The 21,443-nt window shown below is 30.8% G+C and overlaps 1 protein-coding gene across 1 annotated transcript; it reads left to right on the top strand.

Annotated features, from left to right (window-relative positions):
• The first annotated feature begins 4,211 nt into the window (after positions 1-4,211).
• On the top strand, positions 4,212-11,848 carry LOC136982854 (phosphoserine phosphatase-like). The gene is made up of 6 exons (XM_067279396.1): positions 4,212-4,474; positions 4,563-4,744; positions 6,441-6,575; positions 8,389-8,534; positions 9,440-9,588; positions 11,452-11,848. Exons 2-6 carry the CDS (start codon positions 4,572-4,574, stop codon positions 11,557-11,559), a joined length of 711 nt encoding a protein of 236 aa, XP_067135497.1. The 5' UTR covers positions 4,212-4,474; positions 4,563-4,571; the 3' UTR covers positions 11,560-11,848.
• Positions 11,849-21,443: the final 9,595 nt, after the last annotated feature.

Genomic DNA, 21,443 nt, shown 5'->3' with positions numbered 1-21,443 from the left:
ATTTATTGATAAAATGACATTCTGTTATTAAATATTTATACATTATAACTATTTACTCCGCTACAACACTTTCGATATCGATTTATTATCCTATAAATAGTTAATTCTAATTGTGAATGCTTAAAACGCCTCTCATAATAGTCAATTATCGACGAATCAAAATATAGGATATTCAGATATAATTGCGCGTATACCAAAAATTGATTTTAAATAAATAATTATACAATTAAATTAAACAATATAAAGATATAAAAATTGTATTTTCTTTACTCCAATTTAGCATCTTTAAGGAGCAACAATTAGGACAGGAATCCGGAAGAGGAGCATTAACCAGGTTTAAGAAGAATCTTCTCTCATAAATAAATCTATGTTGCTCTATTCATTTACATTTTAACCTCGTTTAAATTGTTTTTACACCATCATTTTCTCTAGAAAACATGGCTGATGCCAGTTGCCATACATACAATTTCCTTCTCCTCCTCCTCCTCCTCCTCCTCTTCCTTCCTTCCTTTCCTAATTGTAAATTCTAGAGCATTCGCTTAACCAGAAAAATTTATTTTATTTTATTTTTTCAATTACTAAACATTGTAAATTAAATAAATATATTGATTTTAAGAGGATATATTCATATATATTTATTATAGAAAATATTAAATTCTCTGAAGAGTTTTTCTGGCAGGAAAGCTCGAGGGAGGAAGAGTGATAGTTAATAATATTGGCTTAGATATATGTTAAAATAACGGTCGTACATTAAAAGAGAGTAATGAGGGGCATTAAAAATTCCGCGAATGTGACGAGGAGTCATCCTCATTTGGAAGATTGATTAGGGCATAAAGTCACTCCTCGATTCTCGTTTTCTGCTTGCCATTTCGGGTTATTGATTCCGTCGCTTGACCAATTCGATATTTAAACCCCAATTTAATTGAAAATCCAATTTAATCTGTCATTCAATTATCAACAAATGCGTCTCTATATAAAAGAGATTTTTATTCCTAACACAGACGCACACACACAAAAAAAAACCACGCGTAAAAATAAAAATTCTGCGCATAAATTATTAAATAAAATTACAAAAAATGAAACTAATTTAACGTTAAAAACATTAACATTTAAAATAAAATAATTACGTGTTTATTAGTTTAAAAAACGAGCACGTTAAATACATTTAAAGTGAGATTTAGTTTGAATCACGGCTGACGTGTGTCGCCATCTGGTATTACGCGAATGAATTAAGTTAATATATTATTTATTTCTGTAATTAAGTTAATTACGTATAAAAATTTAAAAATAATCATTTTTATACTTTTTAAAAAATTTTTATAGCAAATTTAAGCTTATTACTAATTCATTTTTACTAAAGCACAAAAATTAGAAAAAAAAGAAAAAAAACCAGTGAAATCATTCGTATCTAATGCTGGGATTTCCAAACTTCTTCTTTGTGGACCCCTTTTCAAAATTAGATTTAATTCTCAGACTCATTTCTGGATCGATACGTACCAATTACGTATATTTATCCACCGATCCTAAACCACACCTCTGATAAATCGAATGAACCCCTGTGATCCTCGAATGACCCTCATGAGTTACCTCGTGGAATGATCCTCATGAATTATACCCTCAAATGATCTCGAATAACTTCCGCAAATTAGAACCTAGAACGATCTGGAATAAGGGAAATAAGGGGTTTCCCCTGATCTAAATCACAAGAGAACTAACGTGCCACAATTAGAAATAAAAAACCCCTGTCTCATTGAAATCTCATTTTATATATCTGAAGGAAAAGGAAACTTAATTCGCTCCCTTAATTCGTTTTCTATAAACGATGTGATGGATGTTAATATAATTATATCATATGGGGTTATCAACAGATGACAGTCAAACAGACAGATGATATCTGATATTAAGTTTGTCTGTTTGATGAATGGAGAATTGAATCTTTCTCTCGCTCCCATCCCCCTTCTTTGTACTTGTATCTATTAACCTATTCGGAATAAAAGAATAATCATTCGAGAATTGCAATTTGTTTACCATTAATATTTTCTCTGCCAACTCCTTTAGATAAACGCGTGCATTTTTAATTAAACGAAATTACGTATTTAAAATATAAATTTTACATTTAGGATATAAAATATATATTAAATTAGAATTAGAATTATTGTATTTTATAAATATAAAAGTTTAATTAATTAATTCGTGCCTGTAGAATAAACTATACAAAGTATCGGTCAGACTCAGAAAAGATGTCAGTAGAGCCATTGTCCCGGCATAAAGGGTATCCGAAATTCACTGTTAGATGTAAATTAAAGTCTTTTTTATGACAAATGGTAAAGAATCTACTGTTCCGTTTTATTCGTATGTTTGAGAGGCCCTTAGAATTCGGGCCCTAGGCAAATTTCATTTTTGTTTATGGTATAACCCGGCATTCTCCGGGCGTCATTTCACCTGTCTCGGGCAGTGTTAACCCTAGCATTAATTAAATTTGTTAATAAACTAATTTCCCCCTCGGCAATAGCCCACGTGTCGCTTTGTCGTATACAAACAAATAATAATTCCGAATAAGCTGATAATTAATTTTCCAAATTCGACGTTAATTAGAAAAATCTATGTTGATGTAATTTGTATAGGCAATGCCCAATGCCATCGTATGTCTGACTGAACGATTTCCGTAGTATAGAAGCGCATATAGATCAACGTTTTTTAAATTATAAATCACATTTATATGATGATTATGTTTAATCATCATATTATCTTCCTCCTGAAATACGTTATTGCCACAGATAAGATAGAAATGACAATTTGTTCCCACATCAGAGCTGTATGTACTATGTGAAGGTCTTATAAATATTAACTGTAGGCTGACCCACAGTGGGATCAAGCCAACGAGCTAGAATATCTAGAGGGCCTTTCATTTGTCTTCAAATATGGCCCTCTATCAAATGAAATGAATATCAAATGAAATTCCTTTTAGATATGTGAAATACTTTCACAGTCAATTTCAGCAAACCTGTACTTTTAGGCAATACGTGCTTATTACTTCTGAATACATTTTCGACAACTTCACACAGTTTTAATGTCAGAACGGGCGTATCCAGAAGAAGGCAAACGGGTGCTTTCTCTTGCCTGGAATCGAGTAAAACATACCACAAATTATAATCGTAAAAGTATGATGTATGTACAGGGGCAAGCCACCACTAATTTGATATTTCCATGATATCAATGTCTTCTTACGTATACATCCACACGTTTTAATTAATAACGTCTACCGTAATTAGTGAAATGTTTAAAATTATAATTAATTCATTAGTTAGTTAGTTAATTAAAAAAGAGCTATAGAAGAAATTAGCTTATATTATCGAATATTCCAGTAATATTATTTTAATAGGAGATTTTTTATTATGTGAACCACTTAATCCATTGGTTTTCATCACATTCCGACAATTTACTTAAATAAATTACTGGGCATCAGGTGTGTCACACATACCACAGTGAGGTACTGTACCTACTATGAGTAAAGAGTAAAAATAATGGATCAAATCGCTCTCTTAACTCATAATTTTCAGGTGTATTTATTTGTATTCGTTGATATAAGGCCTCGGGAGGTTTCTTTAGCCTTTAATTTTGAATAAACTTTATCTTTTTACAATTACTATCTCATACTAACAAATTTTAATCCGAAATAATTTAATAATTACCTTATATACTCCCGTTATATACAATTCTTATTATTTTAAATATACGAAGAATCATCTAGCAAACCTTTAAATAGAAGAGGAGGAAAACCGAGGCACTTTCGACCAGGTCATTAACCCCTCCGCACGAGTTGGTCTGAAATTTCGAATTTTTTTTTTCTAGTGTGGAGCCCGCACTATCAAATTTATAAGAAAATTTCATATATTTTCAATTACCGCACCTTTATTATCGCAAAATTCTTCTTAAAAATACCTTAAATTTAACTATTAACAAACAGGAATCCTACCAAACTGGGTTGGATACCGCACCGCAATGCATTTAATTCTATCGAAATTAGTGTGAAGAATTACTTTTAAACATTATAAAAACATTCTGTATTAGTGTTTATAAATTAAAATTAATTATAACGACGATTATTATTTTTATATTTATAAGATAATCCAGTTTGGATTCCAGTAATTGCGCTCGCTATCTTATTACGTTGTTGTTAGTCGAGGGTGACGTAGAAAATCCTTTCGATCGTTATTTCTTTTTGAGTTTAATTTTATTTTATTCGCGGGAATGACGGCATTTGACGGAGTGTACCTGTACACTTCGGTAGTTTTCCATTCTCTCTCGTCACTACTCTTTGCGTGTCCCATTGGCCGAGTGGAAAACAACTAAGTTATGTCGGTCGATCATTGGAAACTGTCCATTACGCCAATCCACGAATGTCACACATCCGTAACGCAGTGTCTACTAACGCTACTTTACTTGTCTATTCCTCTCGAAATATACGAGAAAGGTAAGATTTAAAGGGAATTATTCCATAGAGAGATATTCTTTATATATTTTTCATTGGTAAATTCATTCACTAAATATGCATTGTTTAGTTCTGCAGAATGATCTCGTGTCGATATTATCTTAATTTTTATAACAACTTCGAAGAAAAGACTAAGAAACTGTGGAGAGAAGCGGATGCTGTTTGCTTCGATGTAGATTCTACGGTTTGTAGGGACGAAGCTATCGACGAATTAGCGAAATTTGCAGGGAAAGAAAAGGAAGTTGCAGAGAAGTAAGACAATATTCTTGTATTTATTTATATTCTACACTTTATAAACTACACTTTTCTGTAAATATCATATCAAACTGAGAAAACTTGATACTTCTCTTCATATTTATTGTACAATATATATATCAGGGATTGGGAGAGATGAGATGGGGGTCTGGGATGTTATACAAATATAAAGCCTCACCCATCTCCAAGTCATAAAAAAATACCTGAATAAATGCAGATTTTCATCACATACGTATTTTTTAATATAAAATATCATTTTGGGCACTGAGTCAAATGGTCCAGACATTTTATTTCAACAAAATTCATGACTAAAAACCAATTTATTCTCATAAGACATTATACTTGACAATCCCATAAATTCTGTGCTTCATTTTGATATGTTGGTTTCATTTTACATCTCCTTTTACCTGTTGCAGAACCACACAATATTCTTTATTATTATAGACCATGCGGTAATAAATTTGAAAAATTAATTTTTGTTTCATATTCTAAATAGATTTATTAAAGATCTTTATGATCCTACTAATGATTCCAATGCACAAAGGAGCATTTTTTTCTTTTCTGCTGGTAAACAAATTGGAACTTGAATGCAATAAATAGAAGCACAGTAGAGCAATAAAATCTGGAATAAAATATATCTTTCAAAATTATATATATATATAAATTTATTAAATTTTTTAAAATATGTTGAGGTATAATTTAATAGAATACAAAAATAACTACATCTTTGTGTGTGGAAGAGGCATTAAGAAGACTGCAGATTCTTTTTATATCTGTCTTTGAAACAGAATTATATCAAATTAATGCAGAAATGCAAAAAAAATAATGCTGACTACGAGCGAGTATCATCATTTATTTTTACAATACTCCACACACTTTGTTTTATACATTTATGTAATTTTAATTGGAAAAAAGTCACACAAGGGAGATGTTGGAATAAAATGAAACTTTATTAGTGCAAACCTGATGATTATGGTAATAATTGATTACAATATCTTATTTACTATGGAACAATGATACTAAATTGTATCTTATAGGGTCTCCTCTTGCCTGGATGTACAGGGATATTGTTGGGTATGGATGCATACAGGCACCACATGCTATCCTGTGACATATTTGTCCACAGATGTTGCAACTGTTGTCCTAGATCTGTCATACTCGTAGATGGCTGAAGCTGCAATCTCGTCTGGTCCCACAAGTGTTCAATGGAGATGATTCTGGAGACTGGGTAGGACAAGGAAGTGTGGCAACATGACTGAGACATTCCTTGGAAACAATACCACATTTCTTTTGTCTGCCCAGTGTTTAGATTTGTTTCCCTTATGTGTTGCTTTCCATGGCATGTATCACTATGCCATAAGTGCCCCTCATACCATTAATCTGGTTTGACAGTAGGCAGTAGTCGACCATAAGCACATTAGCTGCAACAAATTTATGATCATTTGTGTGATAATTTTTAATACTTTCTTAATTTTTCTTTCTTTTGACATCCTTCTGCCAGCTCAGAGTTAATTATATTGTTCTATATACTAATTTATATACCAGTTTAACCTTTTTTTTAAAGGAATATCTTAATTAAAATTCATCATGTAGACATATCTCTAAACTTAATTTCAATATAAATATTTATTATTAATTTGTTTATTTTCTTTAAACAATAAAAATCATTAATTTTATTGCTATTAAATTGAAGGACACAGAAAGCAATGAGCGGTGGGATGACATTTAAAGAGGCTCTTCATCAACGTTTAGAATTAATCCAGCCAACTGTAACTATGATTCATGAATATTTATATAAGCATCATCCTAATTTCACTCCTGGAATCAAGTAAGTATTTCAATTCATTATTGTATCTGAATATTTGTGTTGTTAAAGAAATATTTCAAGATTTATATTACTAAATCCAGACATTTATTAATATTTTGCTTATTATAACATCATTTACATTAACCAAAAGTTTTGTTAAATGTTATCTGCAAGTGAATTAATTTTATTAATTTACAGGCAATTTATCTTTTGCTTAAATTAATTTTGTTTAAATGAAATTATCACATTATTTGGTTAAAAAGAAAATTCTATATATATCATGAAATACTAAAAAGTTTAGCACTTCTTAGCTTTGTCTTAACTTTTTATTTTATCCAATACTTTACTCTCTGAATGTAAATTCAATTCAAACTGCTTTACTTAGAGTAAAATCTTCTTAGAAAACTCAAGTGCCTTCAAGATTTATAACCATCATTGAAGTTAACAGGAGAAATAAAGATCAAGAGAAGACACTAGATCACTACTAGCATTACCTTTTCAATGGCCTATTGTGTGTAAAGCCTGAAAGTGGTTAGTTTCCTAAAATGTTTTCACTGCAGGAAAAATAGTAAATCTTTAAAATTCAATTGGATGAAGTTATCAAGCTTTGATTATATACAAAATCAATAAAATTATTATAAGTGTTATTTTCATATACAGTTTATTTAGTAACAATTACTTGCCACTATTGCATCAAATTTGGCATGATAAAAAAAATTTGTATGAAGTTCCTGAATAATATAGATATTGATTTACTTTAGACACATTTTTTTTTTCTTTTAATAATACAAAATAATTTAAAATTGAGTTGATGATATTGAATAATAATTTCATATTTTACATTTTATCCAGATACATTTTTAAACTTTCATCAAACCTCGGTAAGCTGAATCTTATGAACGAGTTAGTCCGTAAGCATAAAGTCTTAATCTTTATCATGAACAAGCATAGTGCTTTTAAGATAAATGTTTACTAGATGACTCAATTAGTAGTTCGAGTGTTTTGGACTATGGTCTAATTCTTTCAATGCTTTCTGCATTTGTTGTAGGTCTACCTTGTGAGTGGCCTCTTAAAACACTTCTGTTTCCAGCAACTAGTTGATGCCACTTATGAATGCTTTTGTTACTGAAACATTCTTGCCTGACATTCCTTTGGGCAGCAGTTACAGACTTCATTTCTGTGAACTATAATATACAGTGCTTTTTCTTATGATGATGCCATTATTGTAGAATGATGTCTGTACAGTGGGGCTATCTAGTAGAAAATATGCTCAAAACACTGTTTTTATTTAAATACCCTGTATTTGAAACCATTATTTATTAATTAGAGAGAGAAAAATGACAAACATTTTTCGAATTTCTCGTCAAATGTTTCTATTGCTCATTATTTCCTGTATTTTCAAAAGTCTTATCATCTTTCACTTTTTTTAAAACCAAGTATTGTTACTAGAATTAGATGCATATCAGCTATAATGTATCATTCTGACATGCTAGATCCATCATTCTTTTCAGAAATTACAATAGAGTTAAAAATAATCTTGATTTAATGCAGCAGTTTCTAAGATGGCTTCAAAACTAATATAAGAATGTTCTATCTGCATGCTGCAGTTGCATTTGGATTCCCATAATTTATCATGGTAAATTACAAGAATTCGGATGCCAACTAAAAGACAAAACTATACAATCCGTAGTCTTCTGGTGCCTCTTTGTTTGATATGTCAAATTTCCAAGAATGAGTTGCTGGTTTAAAATGAAATTTTTTTATTAATTATAAATAAATTAGAATAAACTTTCATTGATTTGAATTTTAGTAATAATTAAATTTATTTTTGTAGAGATCTAATCAGAATACTCCACAATAGGCAGATTGCAGTATATTTGATATCTGGTGGCTTCTATACATTGTTAGAACCAATTGCTAACGAATTAAATATATGTTTAAATAATGTGTTTGCTAATAGACTTTTGTTTTATTTTAATGGTAAGTAATTTTTTAATATTTTTGCATGTATAATAAATTGTTAATAAGATTTGTGAATGAATAAATTCTCAGAGTGTCAATGGGCAGAATCTGCAATGTTTGCATTTTATGGTCACAGGAAAAAAAAGCACTGAATTTATGTTGCCATTATACATCTATGATCTGGTGAAAAATGGCTAATCATAATTACATTTTATAGGGATAGAATGTACTTATCCATGATATAATAAGGAGCTACTGTATATTGGTGAACAAACAATCGATGCAGTCATTTTTTGTTTTTGATCTTTATGCCAACTTACTTTTTATGGGTTGTATTTTATACAAGGTCCCAAGTCCAAAAATGTAAAAATCTCGGGAGGGTCGCTCTTTGATAGATCACCATACTTTCCCTCTGTTATATATAACAGAGCCAGGAAAGTAATTATTGGCTAATGTGCTTTTACATTTGGAATAAAAAACATTTGATATAACAAGGAACTGCTGTAGTTCTTTCAGATTAAACTTTGAGGAATCTTACCAGATATTTTATTGCTTAGCACAAAATATTTATCTATAATAATTACCCAGTATATAATTTTTTTAATATAGTAAACCAATGCTTTGTAACTCCCTGCATTTCTACTGGGATACAATTTGAGTACCCAATTTATTTTCATTGACTATTTTGGTGTGGTATTCTATTCCTAAAAGTTTAATTTTGAACTATAAAACTTTAATTTATGATACTATCTATAGAAAATTAGTTTGGTTCTTTGAAAACCATCATTTTCTGCTATTTAGTATTATAGTTAATAAAATGTTTTTTTATTACAAAATTCATAAGATTAATGCACAATTTAGTTTATTTGATACTTCAACTGTTCGGATTGCTGTTTAATGTTTCTTTTTTCCTTTTCAAATAGGTAAATATGCTGGTTTTGATGAAAATCAACCTGTTTGTCATCAGAATGGAAAAGCTGAAGTAATAAGTTACCTAAAAGAAAATTATGGCTATCAGAAAGTTGTAATGATTGGAGATGGCATCACTGATTTAATGGCTTGTCCTCCAGCTGTAAGTTACCAAGATTATATATATCTACATACATGCAATTATAAAATAAAAACAATGCAAAATTTTTAAAATATTAAAAATGATGTAAACTTTCTAAATTTTAACATGTAAAGCTTTTCCACTCTGGCATAGCATTTATATAAGTTGGATGAGAGCTTGGAGATTTTCCTTGGGCCCAGAGAAAACATGGGTCCTGTAGTAGTACCTACCTCTTTAAAATCAAGATTATATTTTCTTTAGTAAAAATATTAATAGAAAACAATCTTTAATGTTAAAGAAACAGTTTTACATACTTCATTTTAAAAGAGCCTGCTAAGAGGCAAAAGGACCTGCTCTACTCCCTGGGTCCCTGTACAAGCTCTTGACAGCCTTGCTGATTCATTGGTATCTAGACATAAAGTTGTGTCTTGTTAGTCTGGTGAGTGACCACTATGGTTTTAATTCTGAAATTAGTAGGTGAGATGGCTAAGATGGTAAAGGTATCAGCTTGCCATTGAATTGGAGCCAGAAGTTTTAATGGGTAATCAAATCCTATTGTGAGCATGATTAAAAACTGTCTTACTCATTAGTAGCCTTAGGATTTCTACTAAATAATAGAAAAACAAAGATTAGATGAAGATCCAGGTGACTTAAATGGTAATACATCTGCACAATAAAGAAGTTGCAGATTTAAGGTTCCAGATTAATAATTGATCTTTTCATCCAGAATATTCTAAAATATAACCAAGTAATTTGGTACAAATATAAATTATCATCATCTTGTACTATGGTAGGATATTAAGCTAATTATTGATATGAAGAAAAATTTCAAATGCCAGATTAATTTGGAATTTATTGTGAAGAATGAATTGCTGCCAAGTTCACATCTAGTCTAATCAACACAATTAAGAACAGAAGATACATCAATTAAACATTTCCTTTTCTTAAACAAAAGTAATAGCGTTAGTTCCCCCAACTTCAACAATACAATACTATCTACCTTTAAGTTCTTCTAACATCAAAAACTGACAATTGCTCCCAAGTAATTTTGGGACATTATACCCATTGTCAGCAGAATGTGACCTTTAGTCCATAAAAGATAATTCTAGAACATTTAGTTCTTATTTAAATTTGTTCCATTAAGAATTCCAAAAGCTCACTGCTTTGTTTGCTTTGTTTTTTAGAACTGTTGAACTTTTGAAACCGATTTTTTTAATCAAACTTTTCTTCTAACCCTCTTTTTTTCCTAATAACCACTTCCATGACGTGGATAACAATTCTCGGTTCCTACTCTTAATCACATCTTTCCTTAAACCTTCTCTACTTGATCTACCCTCTCTATGCTCTTCTAGACACTTTGCTCTGTTCCATTCTATCTTCACATACGTCTCAGTAAAGTGGCATTCTAGAATTATCTTTTACAGACTAAAGATTGCACTCTCTTGAAGATTTTTAAAAAAATGTTTTTATTAGTAAATTTTACTGTATTTAAAATATAAGTTTATTCATTAATTTAGAAGTAATTGTTTTCCGGTTGATTATAAAATATAAAAAATTCAGATCCTTTTATACGAAAACTTTTGCTTATGTTTGATGATAAAAGAAAACAGATTTATGCGTAATAGGAATAATTTAATTAATTTTATTGTAAATATATGGATTTACTGTATAACTAACAAGTTTTTATTGAAAATCTTAATTGTTATTTTTATCTTTTTAGGGTTGAATGAATTGGGTTACTGAGAAACAAGTAATCTCAAAATGGATATAGATTCAGCATAATTAAATGAATTATATCACTGTTTATATAGAATATTGAATTTTTTTTTAGATTAAATTTCTAAATCAATTGCAAAATATTAATTAAATTTGTATATTTAATAGGATGGTTTTATTGGATTTGGAGGAAACAGCAAGAGAAATATCATTAAAGACAAAGCCGGATGGTTTGTTACAGATTTTTATGAACTGATCGAAGAACTACAAAACTGAATTTAGTATTATTTTAAGAGAGAGCTTTCTTGTGATATTTATTATATAATTAGTATTTACACAATTTTATTTTTAATAAAAACCAGTATTAACAAAATATAATTGCACTTGCACTCTTTGAGTGTGTACTCTATGACCTCCTGTGGAGGCAATATTAGCTTTTGGAAAGCCAACATGTAATTTCTTTATTAATAATTTTAGATGATTTATAGTAGTAAATGTACCTTTAATGGATTGTTTCATTTGCTTATTTTCTGTGTTTTTTAATAAAATTATTAAATTAATTCAACACTTAGTTTTCATAAATATACAAGTTCCTATGAAATCTTTCGTAAGCCAAAATGGCATTAAAGTGAAGAAGCAAATGCTCAAAGAATTAGCCGCATAAATTAATTGTACTTCCAGAGTCAAAATTAACTCATTAAATAACACACACAACTTAAAATAACATATAGTTACTACACTAGACATAACCTATAAACTATGAAACTGTGTGGTCTCAAGAACCAATCAAAACCCTCCTTGACTAACTTTAAATTCAACTTTTGCAATATTTTCATCATCATCATCATCAATTCTTTCTGTTTCAGCTTATTGAAAAGACTATCTTACTTAAGAAGAAATCAGCCACTTAATGGAATGCCACATTTTGTACACCAATTAAAATGGAGAGAGTATTCATTGAATGGATTACCATTTTATTTTGCTACCGGATGCACAAAATAAATTGACCGAAAATACTTTGGAAGCTTGATGCTGAATGTAGTTTCCGGGGAAGGAGCTTTGAGATGTCTCACTGCTTGAGGTGCACAATGCCTCTAAAATGGCTCACTGCAAAACAACCCTAAATGCTAGTTTGCTTTTTGCCTTTTATACTTTCCAGGCTGTTATGTATACATAACAAGGGAAAGTATTGGAATCGTGTCAAATTTGATCCTCAAATTTTTTGTAAATCTCCACATTTTGAGACTTCCTGAACCCAAAAAGCAAAAAAATTTCTGCAGGTGTGTGTTGGTCTATTTTGTTTCTTAATTTTTCTCCCATTCTGAGATATTAAATTTGGCATGGCAGCTTGTGTACAAGGGTAATGCTATATTGATGCTATTAAAATTTTGTGATGAAAGATTGAAGGGGTAGGGAGCTAGAGGGTGATATAATGTGTTATATCTCAAGTGTGGTTGGACTTAATGATGTTAGTCTTCATTAAGTCCAATCCCACTCGAGATATGCTATTAGCATTTACAATATTTCATGAAACTGATCACTACACTCAAAATTCTATATTTTTAATTATTAAAATAAAAAGCTTAAAGTTCTTATAACAAAATTTCATAACAGATAGCATCCACACACAACTTTATTATATTGTAATTAAAAATAGAAAATAAAATCTCATAACAGCTGGGAAAGTTATGCAACGTGTTGCTGGATGTTTTCTAAAAGTGAAAATCCTCTTTCGGTTTCTTTCAGTTAGCAAAAAGAGGTACTAATATAGGTTTAAAGCAAATCTTTCATTTAATTCAATTGATATATTACTTAACAATAAAATTCTTCACTACATTCAAACCCCATTTGTACGTTTTTCCAAGTAATATGTTAGATATTTTCTGCATGCAATTTTCTCAATTATAAAACACTTCAGTTATATGTTTTTCCTTTATATGTCCTATTTTCCACTGCTTTTTATCTCTTATGTGATATTTACTTTAAAATGGAAAAATTTAAAGTGGTTATTAAAAAGTGAAAAATAAATTATGTATTCACTTAAAGGCTGATTACTGCATAACCAAAGAGGATACAATCAGCCTTAAGGTTAGGTTATTGGGGGTCATTTTTTGGCCGATTGCTATACTTTCCCTGTTATACATAACAACAGCGAAAGTAAAAAGCAGATTATGACCAAAACTATTACAACTGGTGATTTGTAATGCAGAATCACTTCTTTGTCTTATGTTTTGACAAGGCAGCAGGTATTGACTGTGTATTGTAAAAAAAATTTCTCTTAAAAATAATGGAACAAAAATATTTTGTGATTTTATAAGAATTTGTAAATATATAATGCAATTGAAAATTCTCTTTTAGCACTTATTGTGCTAATGTTACTTTATAATTGTTGTTTGTACAAATAGCAATTTATTAAATTTAATTCTCTGATATTTTGTTCATAGACAAATATACTTATACTAAAAACAATCAAAAAATGAAGCTGAAATTAGTATCTTCATAGATTGTAATCTGGTTGTTCCTTAAAAAAATTAATCTAACATAATACCCACAAACTTTGGAGCAAAATTCTTTTTAAATGATTGAATATTAAAAGACATCTCTTCAATTGTTTCATTAAAGAATCAGTAGTGTACATCAATGTATCATCTTACTACAAGCATTCAGTTTGTATTGTTATATTCAATAATTTAATGGTTTAGTAATTTTGTATTTATACTTTTATAAATACCATAATGTTTAAATGATAATCATTGCCATTTAAACATTATGGCAAGTAATAATTGTCATTGTTAATTATTAACAATGATATCTTTATGCTATCGATACAAAAAAAAACATATAATGTAGCATTATATAATATTTTCAAAACATCTTAATCATTTTGTGCAGGATGATAAAATAATACTTTTAATAGTTCATCATCATTGACATTATTACATCACAGAGAAATTATACAGAGAAAACAGTTTTACAGGAGTTTTGATATTGTATTGATTCTTTTTATCGGATAATATTTCAGAGATTTTTATTATTTATTTGTCATAGAACATATTATGTATGGTATTGATAATTAAAAATTAATCCAAATTTATCTACCTTAACTCTAAAATTTCATCTCTAAAACTCTAAACTCTAACTCATTAACAATAAATGAGCCTATGTAGAAGATCTATATAAAATTTCTCATTAGTAATCTTATTTATATACACCTATTAGACTCACTGGTACTTGATGCAGTTTTACCCAGAATTTCCTCATACCAGAAAACAATACCATGCCATACCAAACTAAAAATATGGCAAATAATGATGCCATATCAATTATACAAAAAATAAAATGAATATGATTGAATGAATAATTCCACTTGCTCTTTAACCATGCGAGCAAAAAATACATTTTGCAGTTAAATTTAATATCACTCTTTTAAATAATGAAATGAAAAATGAGAACAACATTTTAAAATTAAATATTTAGTGCTTTCTTTCACTGTTATGTTTAATTTTGTTGTTGGGCAGAAAGTGTGCTCCAAATACAGTAAATTCCTACTTTGTGACCACCAATGGTTCCAAAATAGTGGTCGTTATAAAGGTTGGTCACTTTTCATCAAATCAAATAATACACCATACTATATTTATTTTAATTCTATATTATTACAAATGAAAGAGTCACTAATTTTTGATTGGTTTAAGCATGATGCTCTTTGCAATACTATTTCTTTTTTCAAATTATTCCTCTACTTTGCATAAAAGAGTTTCCAGATGTGTTTCCTAAATTAGTTGTTAGTGACTTTTGCTGGTAAGCATTTCAAGAACTTCATTTAATTTCACAGGTAAAGATTCTGGCTGTTTACTGTTAGAATTTCAGTGTCACTTTCTTGATTCTCAAATTTCTCAAACAGATGTTCTTCCCAATTTCCCTCTAAATTTTCAGAGCAATCAACCTTCTAATTAATCCCCTCAATATCCAGATCACATCAGCAGCTGCTGCAAGTTGTGCTATTTCTTTGTCTGAAGAATTTGCATTTGCCATTTCTTGCTCTTCACCATAACAAGCCACAATTGCTGTGCTGGAAATATTTATTGACTGTTTGAGGTTGAATTTCGTCCCATGACACCATCGACTATTTCAGGGTGTCAATCACAGGAATATGGCCTACAAGCTCATTTACAGATGATGATTTGTCCATTTGGACAATAGTAGCTCCAAGGAATCATTTACAATACTAAATTTTGAATGCTTAGTTGATTTCCTGGTCCACTGGCTGAAGTATGATTTGTGTGTGGAATGGTGCTTATTCAAAAATAAGAGAATTTTCCTGTTTGTTTTTTTCATTTTATCATTCAGTTTTTCCAGCCATTCTATGAAAATTGCTGTGGTCATCCATGCCTTTCAATTAGCTAAACCAGTAAACTTTTAAATGTGACATATCTATATTCTTAAAACATTTTGACCAGAAAGATTGATTATGACAAGAGAAGTTCCATATCACCAATTGTTTTAATATGAAAGGCAATTGTTAATAGTTCTTTTGCAAGTTTGCCTCTTTTCAAGACTGACTTTTTGCTGTAAACATTTTATCAGGGAGAGCTCTAGAGAATAAACGTGTCTCACCCACTTAGTACATCTCAGATGAGTCAACAATCATTTTGATCCTGCTAGTCCAATCTGAGATGTCTTATTGGCTCAAGTTTTTGCTTTCATCAAACATTGATTAGATTACTTCAGAACACACCACTATGTTGTGGTGTGTTCTGAAGTGATCAAGTCAACCATTCCTTGCAGAAAAATTTTCAACTTTCAATGTAAAGCAGTTTCTTTGGTTTTTCCCTTGGAGTTTTGGATCGATGGTCCTATAATAGGGATATCTTTCACATGTGCATGGTTAAATTACTCCAGAACAGCTTTGTTGATTGTCTCGTGGCACTGTTTTCAAAATCTATCAACATTCCCACCATCATTCTTTTCTCATTTGTCCCATTTGTCCATGTAAAATTCTTTTAAATAAATTTAGATTTAGCTCTTACTACACTGAAATTCTACTGCTATCCTGCATTGTTTCAGAGTTTACTCCTTTTATCTCTGTTCTATCATCGATGTTCATTCAGAACTGTCATAACCAAAGACATTACAATTAGATTTTCTTGACACTTAATTCACATATAGAGAACTTGCATGATCATCATCTCATATGACCAAATCATTATCACTCTACCTCCTGTGGTGTATTTGTTCCGTGCTGTTTGTGGAGGAGTATATAGTTTGGCTTGAGTCCGAACATTTATCACATGAAGATGGTGAAACATGCATTTTTACAACTCTTACTGCTCAAGAGCTGACTGGTACAAAAATAAAATTGTAAAATGTGATGGAGTTAATCCATACAATGACAACTTAAATTTGATTGTAGAGAGATCATCGCTCATGACTGAAGATAGAATACCTTGTCTTAAAAACCCAATTTTTAATTCAACCACATGAAAACTTACAGATCACTCCAAGCTCACAATTTTGCAAGAAGTGGTGGGGTGATCCAAAGATTTTGATAAAGAGTTCTTTAAAACATACCTTTCCTAGCAAGAGAACTTTAAGTACATTAAAACAAACTATAGCAGTTGGTCACTGTCTTGATGTACTGATTAAAAATGTGTTTTATGACAGTTTTATTGACCATTGCACAGTATCACTTCTAAATGATGTGTGATAACCTTTCATTAGGTGAACTGTTCAAAGTTTACAGCTTCCCCTATTTAAAGTTTGGTTACTCTGTCATGTATCAGGTATTGCAATACATACTAAATAATAATTAAAATGAGTTATTTCTAAATGTATTAACTGTGTTAAAACTTTTCTTTAAGTTGCCAGTTACTTTAGCAAGTGCTGAGCGCTCTTTCAGCAAATTAAAATTAATAAAGAATTGTCTTCAGCCAAGCGTGTGTGCAGAATGCTTAAATGCACTTGCTATATTAAGCATCCAAAAAGAAATTGCAAACACTTGTATTTTTTCTGAAGTAATTAATGCATTAGCAAAAATAAAATCACGCTTTAAATAAACATGCATTAGTAATAGATGTTCGCGTTTGTAATTTTTTTACTTTACAAAAAATTTAGGGCCCAAATGGTTTCTTGCACCCGGGTCCCTTTATAGAGAAGGCCGGCCCTGAAAATATACTGTTAGAAAATATATGGGTATATTTAAATTCAATTATCAATGTTTAATTAATACTGTATATTGTTTTTATAAAACACGTAAAAACAGTTTAAATAAAAACCAACACATCAAATACAAAAAATATTACAATTTAGTTAACATTAAAGCAAGACATTAACACAATCTCAGATAAGTTCTAATTCAATTTTGGGTTAATGTTACCCTAGGTATACAAAATGGCGGCTCGTCTCTGATTCCATCAAAGAAACAGTGGGGACTCACGTTCTAACCTAACCTATTCTAATAAATTACCCTATTGTAATAATTTGTTTGCTAATAATTATGGTAATTTATTAGGTTAGGTTAGGTTTTTTTTTTTTTTAACTCTTTCTGCCCTGTGGGCACTAAGAGGGCCTCTTTTAGTAGGCCCATTATGGGTTCGGCCAGGCCCACAATGGGGCGACCGGGTGGTGAGGGACGGGGCCCGACATATCCGAACAGACCACCCCCCGAAAAATTTCTGGGGATTTCTCGACCCGTTCGGATTCGATCCCGGATCCCCCAGAGCGGTGCTCGGCCATCCGGCCGGTTAGGTTAGGTTAGAACGTGAGTCCCCACTGTTTCCTTGATGGAATCAGAGACGAGCCGCCATTTTGTATACCTAGGGTAACATTAACCCAGTTTTGTGTGTTAAATTTAATATACAAAATTAAAAAAATAGTGATGTACGATATTTAATTATGTTACTTTGGATAATATAATTTTAATTGTATTATTTATGATAAATAAATAATTATATTAGATATTTTACGACGAAAATAATTACACATTTTTGATAGACAGCATCATATACAAGTGATGTAGTATCAAAAATCAATTTTGGCAAAAGGGCCACAAATACCAAAACAAGTTCAATCATACGAAACAATTATACATACACTATAACGACACAATTGAAAAAATTTACCAGACTCTATCTATCTATCCTATCCGTTTAGTTGTGTCCGACTCTCGGTCACTCTATGGATCAAAACGCTCCATGCCTCTCTATCCTGCACAGCCTCCTTCAATTCCGTTATAAAGTCAGTGTCACTTTTTGATTGTGTCAAGCCATCGAGTCCTTGGTCGGCCTCGTGCTCTTTTCCCGTTAACCATCCCCAGCATAATCGCCTTCTCGAGAAAGCTGGTTCTCATTATATGACCAAAAAAGAAAAGTTTCTGTTTAATTATCTGGGCGTCCAGTGAGATTTTCAGTTGGACTCTGTATAAGACAGTTTTGTTTGTGATTTTCGCTGTCCATGGAATGCGTAAAAGCCGTCTCCAACACCACAGTTTCGAAAGCATCTATCTTTCTTATGTCCGATTTCTTTAGATTCCACATTTCACATCCATATATGACAATAGGAAAAATGATCGCTCTAACTAATCTGCATTTAATTTGGAGGCAGATGTCTTTGCTCTTCCAAAAGTTGTTCATGCTGATCATCGAGGTTTATCCTAGGAGTATGCGTCTTCTGATTTCAGGACTGCATTCTCCATTACGATTGATTTTGGACTCGAGGAATATGAAATTTCCACTACCTCGATTTCTTCACCGTTAATCGCTATTTTGAGTTTTGTATTCCGTGCAGTAGTCATTATTTTGGTCTTCTTGAAGTTAAGATCAGCCCTACCTTTGCACTTTCATGCTTGACTCTCAGAAGCAGCTGCTCAAAATCTTCCTGACTTTCCGCGAGCAGCGTGGTATCATCCGCATATCGGAGATTATTGATGTTCCTGCCTCCAATTTTCACTCCAATGTTAGACTCATTCAAATCTGTTTTCCTTATCGCCACCTCTGTATACAGATTGAATAGTGATGGTAAAAGGATACAGCCCTCGCGGGTACCCCTTCTGATCTTGAACCAGTTTGTATCACCATATGGCGTTCTTACAGTGGCTTCTTGTCCAGTATATAACAATCGTATGAGCTGGGTGAGATGCGGTGATATTCCCATTTCCTTGAGGCACTTCCACAATTTGTCACGATCAATACAATCGAAAGCCTTTGAGTAATCAATGAAGCACATGTATAGATCCTTTTGGTATTCCCTCGCTGTTTCCATCATCCAACGAAGATTAGCGATATAATAACGTGTTCCTCTTCCTTTTCGGAAACCTGCCTGTACATCTGGCATCTCTCTGTCTATGGTGAGTACTAGGGATTGTATACCGGTTTTACCGATTTACCGGTTAACCGATAAATTGACAAAAAATCATTCGGTAAACTTACCGATAAATTTCAAAAATTTACCAGTAATTCGGTAAATGAAAAATCCATACTAGAAATTTTTATGTAGAAAATATTACGTTTATAGATATTTAAAAGGGCTAAAGGGACATTGAAAATGAAAAAAACAGGTAATTGTAAGCAACAACATACCTAATTATTAATTTTATGTGAGATATTTTTTGTTTAATTTTAATTCAAACTTTCTTGGGTTTGAGAGGCGCTGTAAATCGTACAGAAAGCGCTAGTTATCTTGTGTGATTTGTGCTCTGCAGTTTTTGAGATTTTTAAAGGTGTAAAATCTTTACAATCAACGCTTTTCTTAAAGAATAAGTAAATATTTCCTTTTTTAATATTTAAATATAATAATACGTAAATATTTCACGTATTTTTTAAATTAATAGCAATTTTGAATACACCACATTATGACAGGACATTAATGCAATATTATTGTAAAATAACATTAAAATGTTTTACTTCTAACAACTGTTTAAAATAATTAAATACAAATATTTATTACAAGATTCTAATATTATGCCTTAAGATTGTGCAAAATATGTATTATTTTCTTGGGTAATCTTGGATTTAGTCGAATTTATGGACCTGCGCCTGCTGAGGTATGCGCAGAATTAATAAAAAATAAATTAAAAGAATTTCAAATTTCTTTGAAAAATATTGTCTGCATAACATCGGACGGAGCTGCCGTCATGAAGAAAACGACGAAATTACTCAATAAAAACCATCAGTTATGTCTTGTACATGGATTGCAAATTGCAATCATAAAAGTTCTTTACAATATAAGCACATCAGATGTACAGGATATGATGATGAATATAATGCTAATTTACTACTTACTACAGATTCTGATTCTGATAACTCGGACATTGAATACGATAATTTTGAAATAAACCAAGAAACTACTGGCTGTACCGAACTTACTCTACAAAATGCGGAATTAAATTTTTTAATTACAAAAATACGACAGATAGTAAGACTTTTTAGAAAATCGCCAACGAAAACTACATTACTACAAAAATATGTCAAAGAAACTATTGAAAAAGAACTTTCTTTAATTTTAGATTGTAGAACCAGGTGGAATAGCTTACTAAACATGCTGGAAAGATTTTTATTACTTAAAGATGCTGTCCGAAAAAGTCTAATAGATTTGAAACTGAACTTAGATTTCAATGACAGAAAAATAAAATTACTACAAATATAATCTCAAGCCTGCAACCCATTAAGTTAGCCGTTGAAACACTGCAATGAAAAGACTAATTTATATGTAGCCGATGTTACTTTGAAATTTATGTTAGGTAAATTAACCTACCAAAATACATTTTTAAGCATTAAACTTAAAAAAAGCATTAATATATAGCATAAAGGAGAGAAGGACTGTTTATTCGGACATGTTACACTATTTGACAGACCCTAATTTGGTTTTGTCGGGTCAAGAAAATTATTACATTTTTAATATAAACAGTAAAGCATCAATAATCAAAAGCATTGCTGAAATACTTTCGATTATTGTTGAGAGTAGTCAGAGACACTTAAATGATCCTGATTTGGATTCCAATTCAAAGTCAGATAACGAAAATATTGATACTTCTACACCTAATGTCAAATTATCAATGAAGCAGAAACTCTATGACCTTATCAAACAAAAAACAGAATGTCAAGAAGAGTCGGTTCCACAAGCAAAAAACACGAAAGATTGGAAACAAATAGTAAAAAAGAATTAGA

The sequence above is a fragment of the Centruroides vittatus genome, unplaced genomic scaffold (assembly GCF_030686945.1).
Source record: "Centruroides vittatus isolate TY-2023 unplaced genomic scaffold, ASM3068694v2 contig_1175, whole genome shotgun sequence".
In the NCBI taxonomy this organism is placed as follows: Eukaryota; Metazoa; Arthropoda; class Arachnida; order Scorpiones; family Buthidae; genus Centruroides; species Centruroides vittatus.
This window is presented reverse-complemented; position numbering and strand designations above follow the sequence as displayed.